The 17014-nt window shown below is 35.8% G+C and overlaps 4 protein-coding genes across 4 annotated transcripts; 3 read left to right on the forward strand and 1 right to left on the reverse strand.

Annotated features, from left to right (window-relative positions):
- Window positions 1–623: 623 nt before the first annotated feature.
- LOC110744985 (transcription factor EGL1) lies at window positions 624–5104 on the forward strand. Its single transcript, XM_021945035.2, has 8 exons — window positions 624–1125; window positions 1675–1929; window positions 2095–2191; window positions 2344–2358; window positions 2815–2871; window positions 2983–3873; window positions 4218–4655; window positions 4759–5104. Exons 1-8 carry the CDS (start codon window positions 1001–1003, stop codon window positions 4828–4830), a joined length of 1950 nt encoding a protein of 649 aa, XP_021800727.1. The 5' UTR covers window positions 624–1000; the 3' UTR covers window positions 4831–5104.
- Window positions 5105–6017: 913 nt separating this feature from the next.
- On the reverse strand, window positions 6018–7608 carry LOC110745003 (2-oxoglutarate (2OG) and Fe(II)-dependent oxygenase superfamily protein). The gene is made up of 2 exons (XM_021945058.2): window positions 7184–7608; window positions 6018–6915 (listed from the first exon to the last, which is right to left on the reverse strand). The coding sequence occupies exons 1-2, from the start codon at window positions 7543–7545 to the stop codon at window positions 6291–6293; spliced, it is 987 nt and encodes a 328-aa protein (XP_021800750.1). The 5' UTR covers window positions 7546–7608; the 3' UTR covers window positions 6018–6290.
- Window positions 7609–10266: 2658 nt separating this feature from the next.
- LOC110744742 (Calcium-dependent lipid-binding (CaLB domain) family protein) lies at window positions 10267–11831 on the forward strand. Its single transcript, XM_021944736.1, has 5 exons — window positions 10267–10333; window positions 10611–10676; window positions 10782–10920; window positions 11081–11216; window positions 11796–11831. The coding sequence occupies exons 1-5, from the start codon at window positions 10267–10269 to the stop codon at window positions 11829–11831; spliced, it is 444 nt and encodes a 147-aa protein (XP_021800428.1).
- A 1498-nt stretch (window positions 11832–13329) lies between these two features.
- Window positions 13330–16241, forward strand: ROPGEF3 (RHO guanyl-nucleotide exchange factor 3). The gene is made up of 7 exons (XM_021944996.2): window positions 13330–14012; window positions 14117–14233; window positions 14335–14489; window positions 14576–14650; window positions 14757–15056; window positions 15376–15720; window positions 15933–16241. Exons 1-7 carry the CDS (start codon window positions 13628–13630, stop codon window positions 16053–16055), a joined length of 1500 nt encoding a protein of 499 aa, XP_021800688.1. The 5' UTR covers window positions 13330–13627; the 3' UTR covers window positions 16056–16241.
- The last annotated feature ends 773 nt before the right edge of the window (window positions 16242–17014 follow it).

Raw genomic sequence — 17014 nt, forward strand, 5'->3', positions numbered from 1 at the left:
ATTTTCTTTTTTCTTTTTAATTAATGGGAGTAAGAGATTCGATTATTTTATTAATACGTACAGATTCACTGTGACTAACTAACCTAATCCACGTTTGTTTAGATTCAATCTTCTTTAGATCTCTTTCAATATTGAAGATGAAAATTCTAACTTATCAGGAGAGCACATACTCTTAGGAAAAGTTATTGGTTATTAGATGAGACACATACTCTTAAGAAAAGTTATTGGTTATTAGGTGAGACGTTACATCACGTGATGTTACGAATCTATCTAAATTCTACTTCCGTGTGTACATTCATTAATACTAACATTTTACACTCAACAAATGTTATAATTGATATTGTTGTACTACAAGAAAATCATCATGCTCCCTTTAAAATGTAAATTACATTTGGTTTGTGTAAGTTAATTAGTAACTCCACGTGTGGCAACACCGTAGAAAGTGATGTTACTGTTCGACATTTGGTTTGTAATTATGTAAATTACTCTTTTTGTTTCAATGACATAAGAGAGAAGAGAATCCCAGAAGAACTACCACGTTGTTTTTAACTTTTTATTAATAATTTACTTCGAAAAAAGAAAAAGGAAAATAAGAGACCAAGATTCTTGTATAATTCAAGCTTAAAAGACAGAACTCGAACGCTGTGTACGTCCCCATTGCATTGAGTCGCTACTTTTCCACCTAAAGAAAGTCATAGATGTCTTTGTAAAGTATAAAACCAAGATAAACTTTTTTCAGAGCTTAATTTTCAGTCTTCTGGTTTTCTGTTGGCCTCCCAAGAACTCTGGTAAGCCACTCCACTGAAAAAACTGAAAGCCCCAAGCTGGTTTGAGAGCCATGTTTGGTTGGTGACAGAATAATCATGGGTTGTTGACAGAAATCTCTAGTAACATTCAGCTGAAACCAAAAATCCCAGACAGAACCCAATTTTGCTTTTCTTGTTTGATGAGCTTGCTGGGTTTTTCCATTGTGTAAGTTCAATTACATTTGTGGGGAAAAATGGCCAATGGGACTCAAAACCATGAGCGGGTGCCAGAGAATCTGAGAAAACAGTTTGCTGTTGCTGTGAGAAGTATTAAGTGGAGCTATGCAATTTTCTGGTCATTGTCAACTTCACAACAAGGGTAATATTTTTTATTCTATTTTTTTGAGTATTTATTTTTATTTTCATTATATTTCTCAGGTGAACATTTCTGTCTTGTTTCTTGAGACACCTCTGTCTGGGGATTTTTATGGTGTTTAGCTTTAGTTGGGGATGAATGCCATATTTTTTTTGTACATTTCATGGAAAAAGCTTTCAGTCAGACCTAGACTAGAAGAGGTACACTAGTTTTTGAGTAAGTAAAGTGATAAAGTTCTGCAGGATAAGATTAAAATGGATTTTGATACTGTTTAAGAACTCAAACTCTCAGGCAAGTAAGTTTCAGGGCAAAGATTAAATAAATTTGAAAGGAAAACTGGAAAATATGGTAGTGTGAAAATGACAGTTCGGAAATGAAAATATCCTATTTTAAGAGGAAAGTACTTGGCTAGGAATTCAACAATTTCTACCCATGTGAAATCTATGTCCCTAGATACTTTTTTTCTTAGCTTGGTATAAGTTATTGTTGCCTAGGACAGGTTTTTTGGTTGATTTTGTGTTCACCCTTTACATTATGATCACTATTTTGTAGGGTGCTGGAATGGTGTGAAGGGTACTACAATGGGGACATCAAAACCCGGAAGACCGTTGAAGGCGTGGAACTTAAAACTGATAAAATGGGTTTAGAGAGGAATGCACAACTGAGGGAGCTGTATAAGTCTCTTTTAGAAGGCGAAACTGAGCCACAAGCTAAAGCGCCTTCTGCTGCATTGAATCCAGAGGATCTCTCAGATGCCGAGTGGTATTACTTGCTTTGCATGTCCTTTGTCTTCAATCCTGGCGAAGGGTACTAAACTAATCTCTTCAACTGGTGTAAAATCTTTCCCTTGTCACTAAATGTTTGTGTTTGTATGTGTTTATGTACTTTACTTTCCTGCTCTTTTAGATTTCATATCAGTTTGTAGTTTCCATATTATGATTTTTTTGACTTATTTCTCCACTTTTTGCGTAGTTTGCCAGGAAGAGCATTAGCAAATGGGCAAACCATTTGGTTATGTGATGCTCAATATGCAGATAGTAAAGTATTCTCTCGCTCTTTGCTGGCGAAGGTTGGTTATTCTTGGCTGTGATTTGCTTAAAGTTAATGATAATTTCATTTCCTGTAAATTTTCTAATATTTAGAGCAAAGTGAACTAACTGCTAGTGTTTTCTCTGTCAACTTATTTCTCTATGAATGGATGACATCGACGGTTGCTCTCAGAGTGCATCTATTCAGGTATAACAAAGAAAATATTTTGTTGCTACTCGTTTAATTTATTTAGTTATCAAATCACAAGTTATTTATTTTTAATGATCAAGAAATCATGTATTGGGATCAGGCTGCATGAGTGAATCAACTGCAGCTAAGTCCTAGATCTCATATGAACTGGTTGCATCTCATGTCTTCAAAAAAGTATAAGGAATATTTACTCCTTTTGGTTTTTTTTTGGTAACAAATTAAGAAAATCATTTCAAGCTTTCTGGTTTTGTAACTCAAAGATGCAAGGATGTTTCTTAGTGATATATCATCTTTTTATTCATTTCCCCTAAAGATTTCATTGTAAAACAGTTCTCCATTCATGTCTTACAACTTAAGAAAAAAGTAAATTGATCATCAAATTCATATATGTTTCATTTGTTATTTTACTTGTATGGCATCATCATTATATTTTCAAATGTTTTTGCTTCTCAGACTGTGGTCTGCTTTCCCTATCTGGGTGGTGTTGTTGAGCTAGGTGTGACTGAGCTGGTAATTTCTTTTCCTGAGTTAACTCCCTTCCCTTCAGTTTCCAGTAACAGTGTAGCAGTTTTAAATTTTCTCTTCTTTTAAGTAAATCTTCTCTTTCTGTGATATCTAAAGGTACCGGAGGACCTTAGTCTCATTCAACACATCAAGGCTTCTTTACTGGATTTCTCAAAGCCCGATTGCTCTGAGAAATCTTCCTCTGCACCTCATAAAGCAGATGATGATTCAGACCAAGTGCTTGCCAAGGTTGACCATGAAATAGTTGGTACATTGGCTTTAGAGAACCTATATTCCCCTTCAGAAGAAATCAAATTTGATCCGATGGGGATCAATGATTTACATGGAAACCATGAAGAGTTCAACATGGACTCTCCTGAGGAATGTTCTAATGGTTGTGAGCACAATCATCAGACAGAAGACTCCTTTATGCCTGAAGGTATCAATGATGGGGCTTCTCAAGTTCAGAGTTGGCATTTCATGGATGAAGACTTCAGCATTGGTGTTCAAGATTCCATGAACTCTAGTGACTGCATATCTGAAGCTTTTGTTAATAAAAAAGGGGCTCACTCTTCCCCTAGACACGAGAGTGTCAACCGTAATCATTTAAAGGAACTTCAAAACTTCAATGACACAAAATTTAGCTCCTTGGATCTCGGACCTGCTGATGATCATATACACTACACAAGAACTCTTTCTAATATTCTGGGAAGCTCCATAAGGTTGACTAAAAACCCATGTTCTTGCGATGGAGGTTGCAAATCCAGTTTTGTGACATGGAAGAAAGGAGTCGTTGATAATTGTAGGCCAACAGTACACCAGAAAATACTAAAGAAGATTTTGTTTACAGTTCCTTTGATGTGTGGTGCGAGCTCCCAAAATACTATCCAAGATGGGCTCTCGAAGTTGCGAAGTGATGATATTCACAAGGGACATGTTATGCCTGATAAACTGAAAGAGAACGAAAAATTGCTGGTCCTGAGGTCAATGGTTCCTTCTATCAGTGAGGTAATTTCAGATGCCTTGTGTTGGAAATCATATTTACATTTTATTTGACAGAAATTTCATGTTCTGTACTATTTTGTAGTAGTCCTGTAAGCATAGCAAACTGCTAAAGCATGCAGTCTTGATCTAGTTATTATTTTTTTTCCCGTTTAGTTGTCAAGTAAGTCTTCATAATATTTGACACAAATCTTTTTCAACAACTTTTGCATACCAAAGCGACTCTGCACTGAAGTTCTACTGCTGCATTAGTATTGGCTTTGCAACTATTTTAATTTCACATACTTTTCTGAAGTTTTCACTTTTTTCATGAGCTCCCATGACTGAAAAACCAGTCCAAAATTTTTCAGGTTGATAAAGCATCGGTCTTGGATGACACAATTAAGTACTTGAAAGAGCTTGAGGCAAGAGCAGAGGAGATGGAATCCTGCATGGACACCGTGGAAGCGATAGCTAGAAGGAAATACCTGGACAGGGCTGAGAAGACATCAGATAACTATGATAAAATAAAGATGGATAATGTTAAAAAGCCTTGGTTAAACAAGAGAAAGGCCTGTGACATTGACGAAACTGACCCGGATCTCAATAGGCTTGTTCCCAGAGAAAGCTTGCCACTAGATGTGAAAGTCATTTTAAAGGAGCAGGAGGTTCTGATAGAGATGAGATGCCCTTATAGGGAATATATCTTGCTTGATATAATGGATGCCATTAACAATCTGTACTTAGATGCTCACTCAGTCCAATCATCCACCCTTGATGGTGTTCTCACATTGAGCCTTACATCAAAGGTTTGTATTTCCGCCATTCAAACTTAATTTTTTCTGTGAATTTGTTTTCATATTCAAACACCCTGATGCTGAATTAACTGTTCTCACTATCGATTGGTTTCAGTTTCGAGGAGCAGCGGTTGCACCAGTTGGGATGATAAAACAGGCGCTTTGGAAAATTGCCGGTAAGTGTTGAGAAGCCGGCAAAGCTAATAAACTTGTATTTGTAGGATTTCTATAGGCAGGAAGAGTAATGTAGCTACTTGAAGTTAAAATTTGTAGCAGTAACTGGAGCAGTTTGATCTAGTTCCTAACATGCACCTCTTCTCTACTGTTTATCACTAGATAATAAGCTTCACCATTGGTGACTTTTGTCATGTGATGAAGAAATGGAACATCCATTGTAGTTTATCTAGTATCAGCTAGAGTTAGAATGTGAGTTCAATAAAGTAGTAATTTTGTCTCTTTTATATTACTGCCAGCCACCTAAACATTTTCACTGCCTACCTATTCAGAGGAAATGTTCAAACAGATTAATACCAGGGTAAAAATCCTGACAGTAGAAGCTGGAAAAATCACTGTAAAAATGACCCAGAATTTAACACTTCATCAAATGAACATGCCAACCCGGTTACCCAGAGATCCTCTTTTATCACAGCAGGCAGCAGAGGATTGAAGATAATTTGATTCATTAGTCAATAATTAGGTTTCTTAAGTAAGCTTTGTGGCCTAATTAGCACCGCACAAAACGAGGACATTTTTAATGCATTGCTCACAGTTCAATGGTTGCATATCATTGAATATGTTGCTAAATTGAAAGTTGGAATTGGATTACTTTATTTGAAATGCATTGGCAAAAATAATCCCAAGTTGACAAGTGCCATCTTCATGTGTGCTCACAAATTTAATAATTTTTTCATTAATTCTTCAAGAAACAAAAAAGTAGTAGGCAGAAGAAACCACCTCCTTTGATCTCTTGGACTCCAATTAATCTCCCCACTTCAAGTTATAGGAATTCAAATTAAGTGAAGCAAGTTTATTTCATATGATCAAACAAATAGAATGGATGAGTTGCCTCTACATGAAAATACATTTGATCATTTTAGAAGAATAAAACTTCCAATGAATAATTTTATTGAGACTAACACTATTTGTACGTACCACATTTATTGACCGCATTGCTGACCATCTCTCCAATAGAGATAGCCCCACCAGTGTACGTGGGATCCACTTATATTAGAGTGAGAGATGTGGTCAGCAATGTGGTCAATAAATGTGGTACAAGAAAAAATACATGTTATAAGGACCATTACTCTTAGCACAATCATGATAATTATAAATTTTTTTAAAAAGAAGAAGAATATACTAGAAATTCCATAAGAACACCAATTCAAGGATTGTATAATAATAATGCAAATGAGTTGAAAGTTGAGATTCCAACTGTACAGCTTCTCTCCTATCAACTACCAACAAGTCAAGGCTCCTCAAACTCAACTAACTCCTACCAATTTCTTCTCTGCATCTCACTCAAGCACAATGGCACAAACAAATTTAGCACAAACATTACAATTTTAAAGCCAGATTATTACTTAATACAATGTCTAACTATAATTACTTTAATTACAAGAGGAGCTTCAATTTTTTGTTTTTGTTTTTTCAACTGTCACATTTGGCTTGCTGTTTAATCCCAGCAAAATCCCTTACAGTAAACCCAACCTTTTCAAACTTCCCTCTCTCATTGCTCTCTCTGAATTTCAAATAGTTCAAGCAAACAAATGGCTTGTAAATCCTCACATTCTCTTCCCCCACCACATCATCTGGTGCAAATATCACCTTCTCATCTTCAAAACACCAAAAGAAGGCCAGAGAAAAGCGGTTCGCCGGCTGCTTTAAAATGACTCTATGTTCTGATGACCTTAACTTCTCATTGCTCCAGGCTTGAAACATATCCCCTATGTTCACCACCAAGGTCCCCTCACATGGGCTTATGTCCATCCACTTACCCTCCTTTGATCTCACTTGAAGCCCTCCGATTTCATCTTGGTACACAATTGTTACACAGCTCATGTCTGTGTGCATTCCAAGTCCTTCAACCTCATCTTCATGAACTTCCAAGCTTTCTGGAGCTGAGTAGTTATTTATTCTCAAGTAACCATGACAATTTTGGAATTCAGATTCATAAAATTGCTTTACCAAACCATCCCCCAAGCTCATCAGCGTGATCTTCACGATTTTCTTCGATAATTCTGCCATCTTGCTCCCATATTCTTGTAATATCTCACTATTAGAAAGAAACAGATGATCAGAAATAGCAAATTAATTATAACCTCAAAGTAAATTTATTTTGATACAAGCAACAGTGGGGTAGGGGAAATCAAACAAAGGGCCTCGGGAGTAGGGGTGAATATTCTTAATCGCTTGAGCTACAAGCCCTTTCCAAACCACAAGAAAATTAATATGAAGATAAAAGACATAAGATAACAGAAGCATATATATATTTAAGAGGATGACAGTATGTATATATACAATTATCTATATATATAGTATACCTGAATTCAGAGTTGTGTTGGTCAAAGAGAACATTGGCAGAAGTTTGAGCAGACTCAAAGAACTTTGGGCCAGAAACTCTGAGGCTTTCAAAGAATGGAGAGGCTATGAAATGAGGAGTATAAGTTTTTGCAGAAGAGAAAGGACCAAGTTTGAGTTTAGTATCAGAAGGGAGGCTGAAGAGGCCATTTGAAAGTGAATATAGTTTTCTGAAAAGATCTTTGGAGATCCCATGATTGGTGATGTGCAAGAAGCCCCATGTTTTGAAGGCTTCAGCTAGAGAGGATAAAGAAGAAGGGTGCAATATTGGCTGAGAAATATCTAGCATGGGAAGTTTAACAGAAGTTTGAGGTATTTCTGACATTGCCTCTAGAGTCTAGCTAGAGTCTATAATCTAGGTAAAAAGGTTTACTTTGTCCACATGGGTTGGGCTATTAAATAGATAGCTGGTTAAGTTTAGTTAATTAAATGGGGTTTAGCCTCTGCACACTGCAGATAAAAAGGTGTACAATGTTAAGACATTGATTGTATAATAGCATAGGAAAATGGGAATTTAGTTGTTTTATCACCTAATTAAAACCATTTTTAATTAAAGCAATGTATCAAACTTTTTTTTTTAATACAAGCGATAGTCTAAACTACAAAGGAGAGGGAAGTTTCTCACACACACTATCAAGGTGTCATGGGGGTTCGAACATGAGATCACTGGTATGCAAATCAATGCCCTATTTCATTGGGCTAGACTCCGTTGGGAACAATGTATCAGACTTTAGTTATAAATCATGAGCAAAAATCAACCATATAACATGTTTGACTATAAAGACTTGCAATTAAAGTATGAATTCTTGTTTTTATGTGAAGCAATCATAACTAAGTCAATTGAAGGAAGCTGATTAAATAATTTAATTTGCAGTTTCTTGGAGCCAAGACAGGCTGTAGGTAGGTATCCAGGTCATGCATATGGACTTTCTTAAATTCTGTTATAGCATGTTATGCATGGCTTCGGGGGGGTTTTTTTTTAAAATCCTTCATATATGTATTTTTCTGGAAAACGTTTTTGACCCGCAAGCATATGCAGAAGTGCAGAAGTAGAACATCAAGTGAAACCTCCTCTGGGTTTTAGAAGAATTAATGGAAATCATTATCATGTGAAACATTTATGTTCATAAAGTATCATGGCATGTTCGCCACTCTAGCCTTCCACAGAGGAAAAGCCGCAAAAAGGCATGCCACATATATATATATATATATATTGTCCATTGGTTCTCTTCCAGTAATTTGTGCAAGTGCAAGCAACCCCATGAGGGCTAGTAATTAGTGATTAGTTTAAAAATTAATTTGGAGTAAGCCGCTTGTAGCTTAAGTGGTTAAAAGTCGTCACTTTTACACCTAAGATCTTTTGGCCCACGTACATAAGGATTTGGCTCCAATTATTAGCCTTCGACCTAGGTTTGGAGCTACAAAGCGCGGAAGATGTGGGGTTGCATCGGGTTCGAGTTTAGCCGGTATGACACTATAGTTTTAGCTTATATGATGCTATGACTCTCTTCAGATTGCCTTGGAGGATGTGGAGCGGTAGTCCTACTTCTTAGTTTATTTTCGTTTAATAATTTTCAAAAACTCTTTAGGAGTTTATTGTGCTTTGGTTTCTCTTTAGGAATTTTATCCCTTTTAGTTTTTGACTTTCGATATGGATCTGCCATTGCACGGCCAATCTGTATTGCAGGTTTGAGTAGATTTACTTCTCGTTATTGAATTAGGGTTTTAGTCATCTTTTGAGTTGTGTGTGATTCTATCCATATCAATTCAACAAAAAAAAAGCAAGAAAGCCACAATGTTTACCATCTGCCGTTATTCTCTCCGTATCAATTCATTGCCAAGTAAATCTCCATATCATTGCCAATCTCTCAATATCTTTTGTTTTACTTCTCATTGCCAATATCTTTTGCACCAATAAAAGCAAGGATAAACTAGAATGATTACCAGCTAACCATGGCCAATATCTTTTGGACCTGTTTTCTTTCCACGAAACCATGATGAGCTTTAGACAATATACAATAAACAATCTGCACAAAGTAGGACACTTTTAGGTACCAGATAGATAGTGCGTTTTTTCTTTTATTGTTCTTTTTATCCAATTTGGAAACTACACCATCATCACATTTCATTGTCAAAGAAGTGTTCAATGTATAGACCTTGTTTTAACACGCACCTTTAACTTACACCAAATATGCAAATCCCACTAGGAGGCCACAATGTTTTTGATTTTTTTTGCTCATAATTAAAATGAAGAAGTCTTCTAGCAAGTCTTTTTCTTTTTCTTTTTTCCAAAAAAAAAAAAGGGAAAAGGGAAAAAGAAATTTTTGAATGGGCTGTGTTGGGCTCAGGCCTGTAATGAGATCAAGTCGGGGAAAGCCCATAAGACTTGATAGGGCCTTACACCCTACTTGCAACTTTACATGTCTTTGTGAAAACGACATGCCGTTTTTTTGTTGAAGACCTGACATAAACGTCTATAACTCATTAAAACAAAACACTCTCTAATTACACCTTAAAACGCCCATTTAATTAGTGAATTGTCTGTCGTTATAGTCTCTTTTGCCAATTCCATATTTACTTCTGTTTTCATCAATTGTTGAAACTTAAAACTCCTAAAATTAATTCAATATGAATTGCCCTTAACTTCTAAAATTTATTAGACTAGCCTCTCATTGGAGTGCAGAGATCTTTTATTAATCACGCGCTATGCCCAATCTATAAAATAAAATAATAAAAACTTTTGAAAAGAGCATTTAGAAAAATACAATTGCGAAAAAAAAATAATAATTTATACAATCGCGTGTATCATGCGTGATTAATAAAAAAATCTATTTTGTACTAGTTATGTCTTATCCTATCGCTATTCTCTTGAAAAAATAAAAAAATCTATTATGCGAGAGGCTAGTAACTCATTAAAACAAAACACCCTCTAATATAATACACCTTAAAACGCCCAGTTCATTAGTGAGTTACCTGTCGTTATATTTTAGCATAAATATATTAGACCCTTCCCATCAAATGAGTGCATGCCCACATGCAAACATACATGACAGGGGGAACCCTTGAAGTACTTCTTGTAGATGCTGAAGGCATTAGGCACACAAATCTTCTTGGTAAGCCTACTCCTAGTAAATTTGGTTGCACACAAATCTTACCTACAACTGTGAGTACGTAATATATCCCTTGAGGAGTCTACACTCGCCACGTGACTAGGTCACGTAGTGAGGTATGTAGACGCAACTCAAGGAGATATGGTCCAGTAACACATCAGATCCTCTCGGCTAAAAGAACAATTTTTCATACAATTCTACGTTGAGACTTATCATACAAGAGTATATCTCAATTATTATTTAAAAAGATCCTAAAAATTGCACTCAATTACTGTTATAGGTAGAGCATCCTACTACGTGATCATAGAGTGTGGCACTCGAGAATATAGAAGCAAAGAATCATCAAGTATGTTTACTTGGTTCCTTCTCTAAACTCCCAATTTATTCAGACATGCTATGCATATCATTCTTAGGCTATCCTAGTACTAGCTAAATGGGTTGTGTGATGCAGGTGAAGATGACAAAATTAGCTGGAATGAAAAATTCACGTTTGAATATCCATTGTTAGATTGGGAAAACTTAACTCATCTCAAATTCAGAATTATGGACACCGAGTTGTTCACAGATGCTGGATTTGTTGGTGAAACCATGTACTTAATTTATGCCTTCTTTTCTCTTCTTTTTTTTTTTGTGTAGTTTTGTAAAATTTATATACATCTTATTCATAAAGATCTCATATTCTGCAAATTATTATTATTTTTTCCCTAATAATTAGCCTTTGAAAGAATGTGTTTTGGTTCTGTTATGCAGAGTTCATCTTGGTGGAATAATTACTGAGGGGAAGGACAGAGGATTCATTGAATTAAAACCAGCTCCGTACAATGTGGTCCTTGAAGATGACACCTATAAAGGAGAGATAAAGATTGGGTTTCGATTTATCACAAATGTAAGTATGCTTATAGGGACATGTTCTCTTACTAAAATACCTAGCATATTATGTTGTCCGTGAATTGATAGAATCTCATACTCATACTAGATTTTACAATCAACAATTTTGATTCACAATTTAACAACATAACTTGTTAGACTGTCTTAAAAGATAACATTTCCCACGCTTAATATCGCACTTCTTCCCCTCTTAAACATATTGTTAGAGTGTGAGTTCAAGAGTTTAATATCTAAATATGGGTGTATAGTTCCTATTAATATATAATTTGTCAAAAAAAAAAAATTACAATGCTAAATATATGGCATGATGATTGTGCTATGCAGAAAGAAGCGCATGTGACAGAGACAAGGGAATTCTTGGCAGAGGACAAAACTAAACCAAGAGGATCAATCCGTAGGAGCATTGCCAACCTATGGAGAAGTTTATGGTGGAGATTCTTGTTTTGTCATAAAACGGATTCTAAAAATAAGCACAAGCTTAAGTAGAGGATCATAAGGTCTTAATCATGGCTATATTACGACCTAGAAGGTGCACTATGTATTTTTATTTTTATTTTTATTTTTATTTTTGGGTCAGAGAAGGTCAACTTGGAACATTTTGATTGCACCTTAATTTTCTTTTTTGGGTGCGGGGTTGTGTGTTGGTGTTACATTCTATAATTGCACATTTTAATTTCATTAGATTTATGTCTTACTCGTCTAATTTTTTTATTTTTAGTATAAGCGACAGTCTAAACTACAGAAGAGGGGATTTCTCACACACACAACCAAGATGTCATGCGGGTTCAAACTTAAGACCTCTGTTCTGCAAATTAAGACCATTTTCTACTGAGTTATATCTCATTGGGTACTCGTTTTTTCTTTACAAAATAGTACAAGATAATGGCTTTATAGCTAGTGAGGTTCATGCATTGATAATTTAAGGGGGAAAAAACGTTTGACCTTAAATATAATTATAGAAAATTCTTAATAATTATTCGATGTCAACCTTATCACCCATCTAAGCACGAACCATGATGATCAAGTTATAAGAAGCTAAGTGACAAATGGGAGGCACGTCTTTCAGAAGCTATCAGAAGCTGAATTTTGCTCTAAATATTTTCAAGTCTTTTTATTATTATTTAATTTTCACCAATAATAGTTCTACACATGCTTTCCAATCTAACCTCCGACCAGACTAACTAATATTTCATATTAAATTCACAAACATGCAACTGAGATCCCCATGTTCTACTCATTTTTAACATTGTATTTTTTTTTTCTTTCGGTCCAACTAGATACGGAATTTTCATCTTCCTCTTAATATTAGCCTATCAACTCGGGGGAACGAATGAGAATTATATTAATTTGATGAATATTGTTAATTTAGAGGTGTGAAGACTAAATCAATTTGTATTTCATAAGGTGCGAAGCACCGAACATGTCACTTAAGAATAAGAATATGCAAACAACTTAAAACAAGGCCGATGGAGGCAATTAGGGCACAACAGATGCCTCTAAGGTTGGTGGAGGTAATTGAGGCTTGATAGAGATTTAACGGAGTTAACTTAGGTGATGGAGATAACTGAGGGCAATTTATGAGAAGATTGCAATTTATCTTTCTTTTTTTGTAGTTACAATTTATAATTTAATATCCAAAGCCGATCTTAAATTATATTTAATAGAATCATATAATACACCCTGCAGAACCATTACCATATATACATGTTCAAGTCCAACTAAGATGCAGTCTACATGTCTGGTATAATTTTTCAAGGACCAAACCATTTTTTTTTATCTTAGTCAAAGAATTCAGCCATTTTTGCTTCTGGGTTTGTTTGTGCTGTTTAATTTCATAACTCTAGCACGGGACGATCAGACGGCTGAAAATGTTCATTTTCCATGATCATGGTGATGTGAGTACTTAATTTCTGGGAAAACTTTTCTTTTAGAAAGAAGAAAAGTGTTTGGCGATCAAAGGCGAAGGCGAATGCTTAGGAGGGAACTGTTTCAAACGGTCTTCTTCAGCCACCTTCAATAGTTCAAATTCAAAAATCTATGCTCTTTAAAGGTGACATAAAGACTGTTCAATATACCGTTGCTTTTTCAATTAAACGTTTCCCTTCAAATTTTCAAATTTCTGTTGGTTTGCCTTTCGCCCCAAGAAATATTTTCCAACCTTGCTTTTTTGCTTTAAATTTTAACTGCATACTCAGTCAATTATTTTAGCCTGCTGATGAAAACAACCTATCATAAACCTCTTTTGCTTTTTGCTTCAAAGAAGAAGAAGATTCATGCTTTTTTCTTCCTTTTTTGTTCATTTGTCTTCTAAATCTAAGATTCTAGATGGTAGAATATAAACCAATTCCCGGGTCTTTTTTTCGGATTTGAGTTCTAACATTAACCCAAGTCCCAAATGGTAACACTTATATGGTTGACTATGTGCAGGGTTTTGAGCAATTAAAATTTAGAACACAAGTTTTGAAGGCTCCAATGGACAATTTATCAAATTCTGATGAAAACTATGATCTGGGATATCATCCTTCACCTTCTTCTGTGGATCAGAATGATCACTCACTGACAGAAACTTCAACAAGTGGTGATTCTTTTATGTACCGCCGGACGAATTCAGAGACCTCAGCTTTCTCTGAGTCTGTAGATGACAGCAGCTACTCTGGTGAAGCTTCCCCTTGGTTCTGCCCAAATGTGAAAACCAGATTTCATAACCAGGTTGCTCTTACCAGACTAGGAATGAAGCAGCACAACAAGAATGCCACAGATGATAAGCTTGAAGATCATGAAGCAGTAGATGCAGGTTGGTTTCAATAGTTTTATTTCTCGACAATCTCTTTGCCTCATCAGGAAACAATTTTAAAGCAGTATAAATTGGCCAAATAACTTTGATATGAATGTTGGCAGAGCTTGAGATGATGAAAGAACGATTTGCAAAACTCTTGTTGGGTGAGGACATGTCAGGAAGTGGGAAAGGGGTGTGCACCGCGGTTACGATCTCAAATTCGATAACCAACCTCTATGGTAATTATATTTTTCTGAAATTTGTAAGATTAATTAGAGGTCGATTTGTTGTTTTTCATTTCAATCTCAATGAATCATTTTGTTGGGATTTTCTTCTGCAGCCACTGTGTTTGGGCAAAATTTGAGGCTAGAGCCCTTGAACCCTGAGAAGAAAGCAATGTGGAAGAGGGAAATGAATTGCCTGTTATCAGTTTGTGATTACATAGTAGAACTCATCCCCATATCCCAAAATTTGCAAGATGGGACAGAAATGGAGGTGACTGTCAAAAATCCATGACAAAAAGTTCAATTAGTTTCTGCTACCGGGGTCTGTTTTTGACATTTTGTATGTTGTTCTTTCAGTTGATGACAAGCAGACCGAGATCTGATCTCTATATCAACCTTCCAGCTTTGCAAAAGCTTGATGCAATGCTTATTGTAAGACCAGTTTAATGTGCCAAGTTTCTTTTCTTGAAGAAAAGCAATTCTGTTTCAATCAAGGCCTAAATAAGTTAATGAATTTGTTTGTTTTTTCTTTTGGCAGGAAGTACTTGATAGTTTCCAAGATACAGAATTCTGGTATGCAGAAAAAGGGAGCATGTCGTCAAACTCAAACCATTCAGGTTCAGGATCGTTCCGAAGGGTTATTGTTCAGCGGAATGAGGAGAAATGGTGGTTGCCAATTCCATGTGTTCCTCCAGGTGGCCTCTCTGAGAAGTCAAGGAAGCATTTGAAACACAAACGTGACTCTTCTAATCAAATCCACAAAGCAGCCATGGCAATCAATAGCAGCATTCTTGCTGAGATGGAAATTCCAGACTCATACATGTCAACTCTTCCCAAGGTAGTCTTCAACCAACCAACATGAATTTTGTTATGCTTCTTAAATCCTTAGCCTTCTTAGATCCAAGGCCGACCCTGAAATTTTCGGGGGTTGAAATGAACAATAGACCTTTTTCCTTGGAGTTGAGATTCAACTTTAGCCTCAAAATTGTCCTAGGCTAAAATTAATGCAGAAAAGTACTTTTATCTAACTTGGTTTGGTTTGTTTCATAAAAAATTTATAAAAAATTAGTTTTAGTAGTTTTATCTTTTTGGTTTGGTGTGGTTATAGAATTTTTTTCATCTAACTTGGTGTTTTAACAAAACAATTGGGTGTGCAGAGTGGAAAATCGTGTCTGGGGGATTCCATTTACCGCTACATGTGCACCATGGACAAGTTCTCCCCAGAACATCTTCTCGACTGCCTCAATCTGGCAACTGAACATGAAGCACTTGAGCTTGCAGACAGGGTTGAAGCTTCAATGTACACATGGAGACGTAAAGCATGCATGAGCAATTCAAAATCTTCATGGGTCATGGTGAAGGATCTAATGTCGGAAACAGACAAGAGCGACAAAAACCATATTTTGGCAGAGAGAGCCGAGTGTTTGTTGTTCTGCTTGAAGCAGAGATATCCTGAGCTCTCTCAGACATCCTTGGATACATGCAAGATCCAATACAATATGGTAAGCGCATTTCGTGGTTGTGACTCGAATTTGAAGAAATGAAACACTACCACATCAGTTGGAAATTAAATTAATGGCTCTAGCATATTATAGAGTAACTAATAGAAACCTCGAAAAAAAAAACTATTGGCATTTACATTTCGTCTAAATTTGATCAAACAAAGTGTCAGAGTTGATCTGAAGAAAGCGTTTTTTATGGTTGGTTTTTGCAGGATGTGGGGCAAGCAGTACTGGAGAGCTACTCAAGAGTGTTGGAAAGTTTGGCATTCAACATTGTTGCTTGGATTGAAGATGTAATTTGTGTTGAAAGATCTGTGAGAAACCAAGGCAAATAATTAGAGACTGCAACTAAGTTCAAGCTTTCTTCTCCAGCATTTTCGTTCAACATTTTTTAGACATTTTTACTTTGGCTGCTTGTTTACTTGTATGAAGCTAATTTGTTAGTTGTACATTTAGCTCCCAGTAAAACAAATCAGAAAATTTTAAGTGTTCCAGAATTTATATTCAGATCTTAAATTAAATCCCCAAATTAATGAAGCTTGAATGAAAACACAAAAAACAAGGCCATCCCAAGTTCCCCCAGCCCCGTCAGAATGTGGGGTAACAATTCCCAATATTTGCAAAATGACCCTTTGCTTACATTTCTTCATTAAATCCTCAAATTAGATAAAGCCGTCATAGAATTCTACTACATTTCATCCTTGGTAGCTTTTCCAATACGGATTTGTGTTAAGGACTTCTAAGATTAGATATGTTGATGGGTTAAATATTTTTTTAACATATACCATATACGCGACCAATAACTGAGATTAGAAGTCCTTAACTAATATTTTAATTTTCCTTTATCCTTAGTTTATCTTTCTCAACAAAATAGTTAGTTCCATGAGTTTCCACGGTTGCAAATAGTGAACTTGGATGTTAAGACTAGAAAGTTTTAACCCTTGTCTAGATGGTCTTTATAATTAAATCAAATGACTATTGGTTATGATCAATGCGTTTATTATCATGGGAATTCAGGAGAATTCAGAGATTGCTAAGGATAGGATAATTCCTGTTACATTAAATTCTCAAATGTGGTGGTTGCAATGTGACCCCTTGGTTCGTTTTTTCCTCCAAGTAAATACTCTTTTAAGTGCAAAGTTGCCACAGAATTAATTGCATTGAGATGCACCAAATATTAACAGTAACCAAAGGGAGCCGCAAGCATTGGACTGTCTAATAACATTGCTCTGCAAGTCAAAGACGCTAAGCAAAACATGACATCCATTTCTCCCAAGACAAAATGGAATGCCGA

The sequence above is a fragment of the Prunus avium genome, chromosome 2 (genome assembly GCF_965620075.1).
Source record: "Prunus avium chromosome 2, drPruAviu1.hap1.1, whole genome shotgun sequence".
NCBI lineage: Eukaryota > Viridiplantae > Streptophyta > Magnoliopsida > Rosales > Rosaceae > Prunus > Prunus avium.

Excerpts from the sequence above, each read along its gene's own strand:
- ROPGEF3 (XM_021944996.2), top strand. The coding sequence starts at position 13,628 with ATGGTTGACTATGTGCAGGGTTTTGAGCAATTAAAATTTAGAACACAA. Across the intron at positions 14,234-14,334 it reads TTCGATAACCAACCTCTATG|CCACTGTGTTTGGGCAAAAT; the intron begins GTAATTATATTT and ends TTTCTTCTGCAG. Across the intron at positions 15,721-15,932 it reads GCAAGATCCAATACAATATG|GATGTGGGGCAAGCAGTACT; the intron begins GTAAGCGCATTT and ends TGGTTTTTGCAG.
- LOC110744985 (XM_021945035.2), top strand. The coding sequence starts at position 1,001 with ATGGCCAATGGGACTCAAAACCATGAGCGGGTGCCAGAGAATCTGAGA. Across the intron at positions 3,874-4,217 it reads TGGTTCCTTCTATCAGTGAG|GTTGATAAAGCATCGGTCTT; the intron begins GTAATTTCAGAT and ends AAAATTTTTCAG. Across the intron at positions 4,656-4,758 it reads CATTGAGCCTTACATCAAAG|TTTCGAGGAGCAGCGGTTGC; the intron begins GTTTGTATTTCC and ends GATTGGTTTCAG.
- LOC110745003 (XM_021945058.2), bottom strand. The coding sequence starts at position 7,545 with ATGTCAGAAATACCTCAAACTTCTGTTAAACTTCCCATGCTAGATATT. Across the intron at positions 6,916-7,183 it reads CAACACAACTCTGAATTCAG|TGAGATATTACAAGAATATG; the intron begins GTATACTATATA and ends TCTTTCTAATAG.
- LOC110744742 (XM_021944736.1), top strand. The coding sequence starts at position 10,267 with ATGACAGGGGGAACCCTTGAAGTACTTCTTGTAGATGCTGAAGGCATT. Across the intron at positions 10,334-10,610 it reads TAGGCACACAAATCTTCTTG|GTAGAGCATCCTACTACGTG; the intron begins GTAAGCCTACTC and ends TTACTGTTATAG. Across the intron at positions 10,677-10,781 it reads TAGAAGCAAAGAATCATCAA|GTGAAGATGACAAAATTAGC; the intron begins GTATGTTTACTT and ends TGTGTGATGCAG.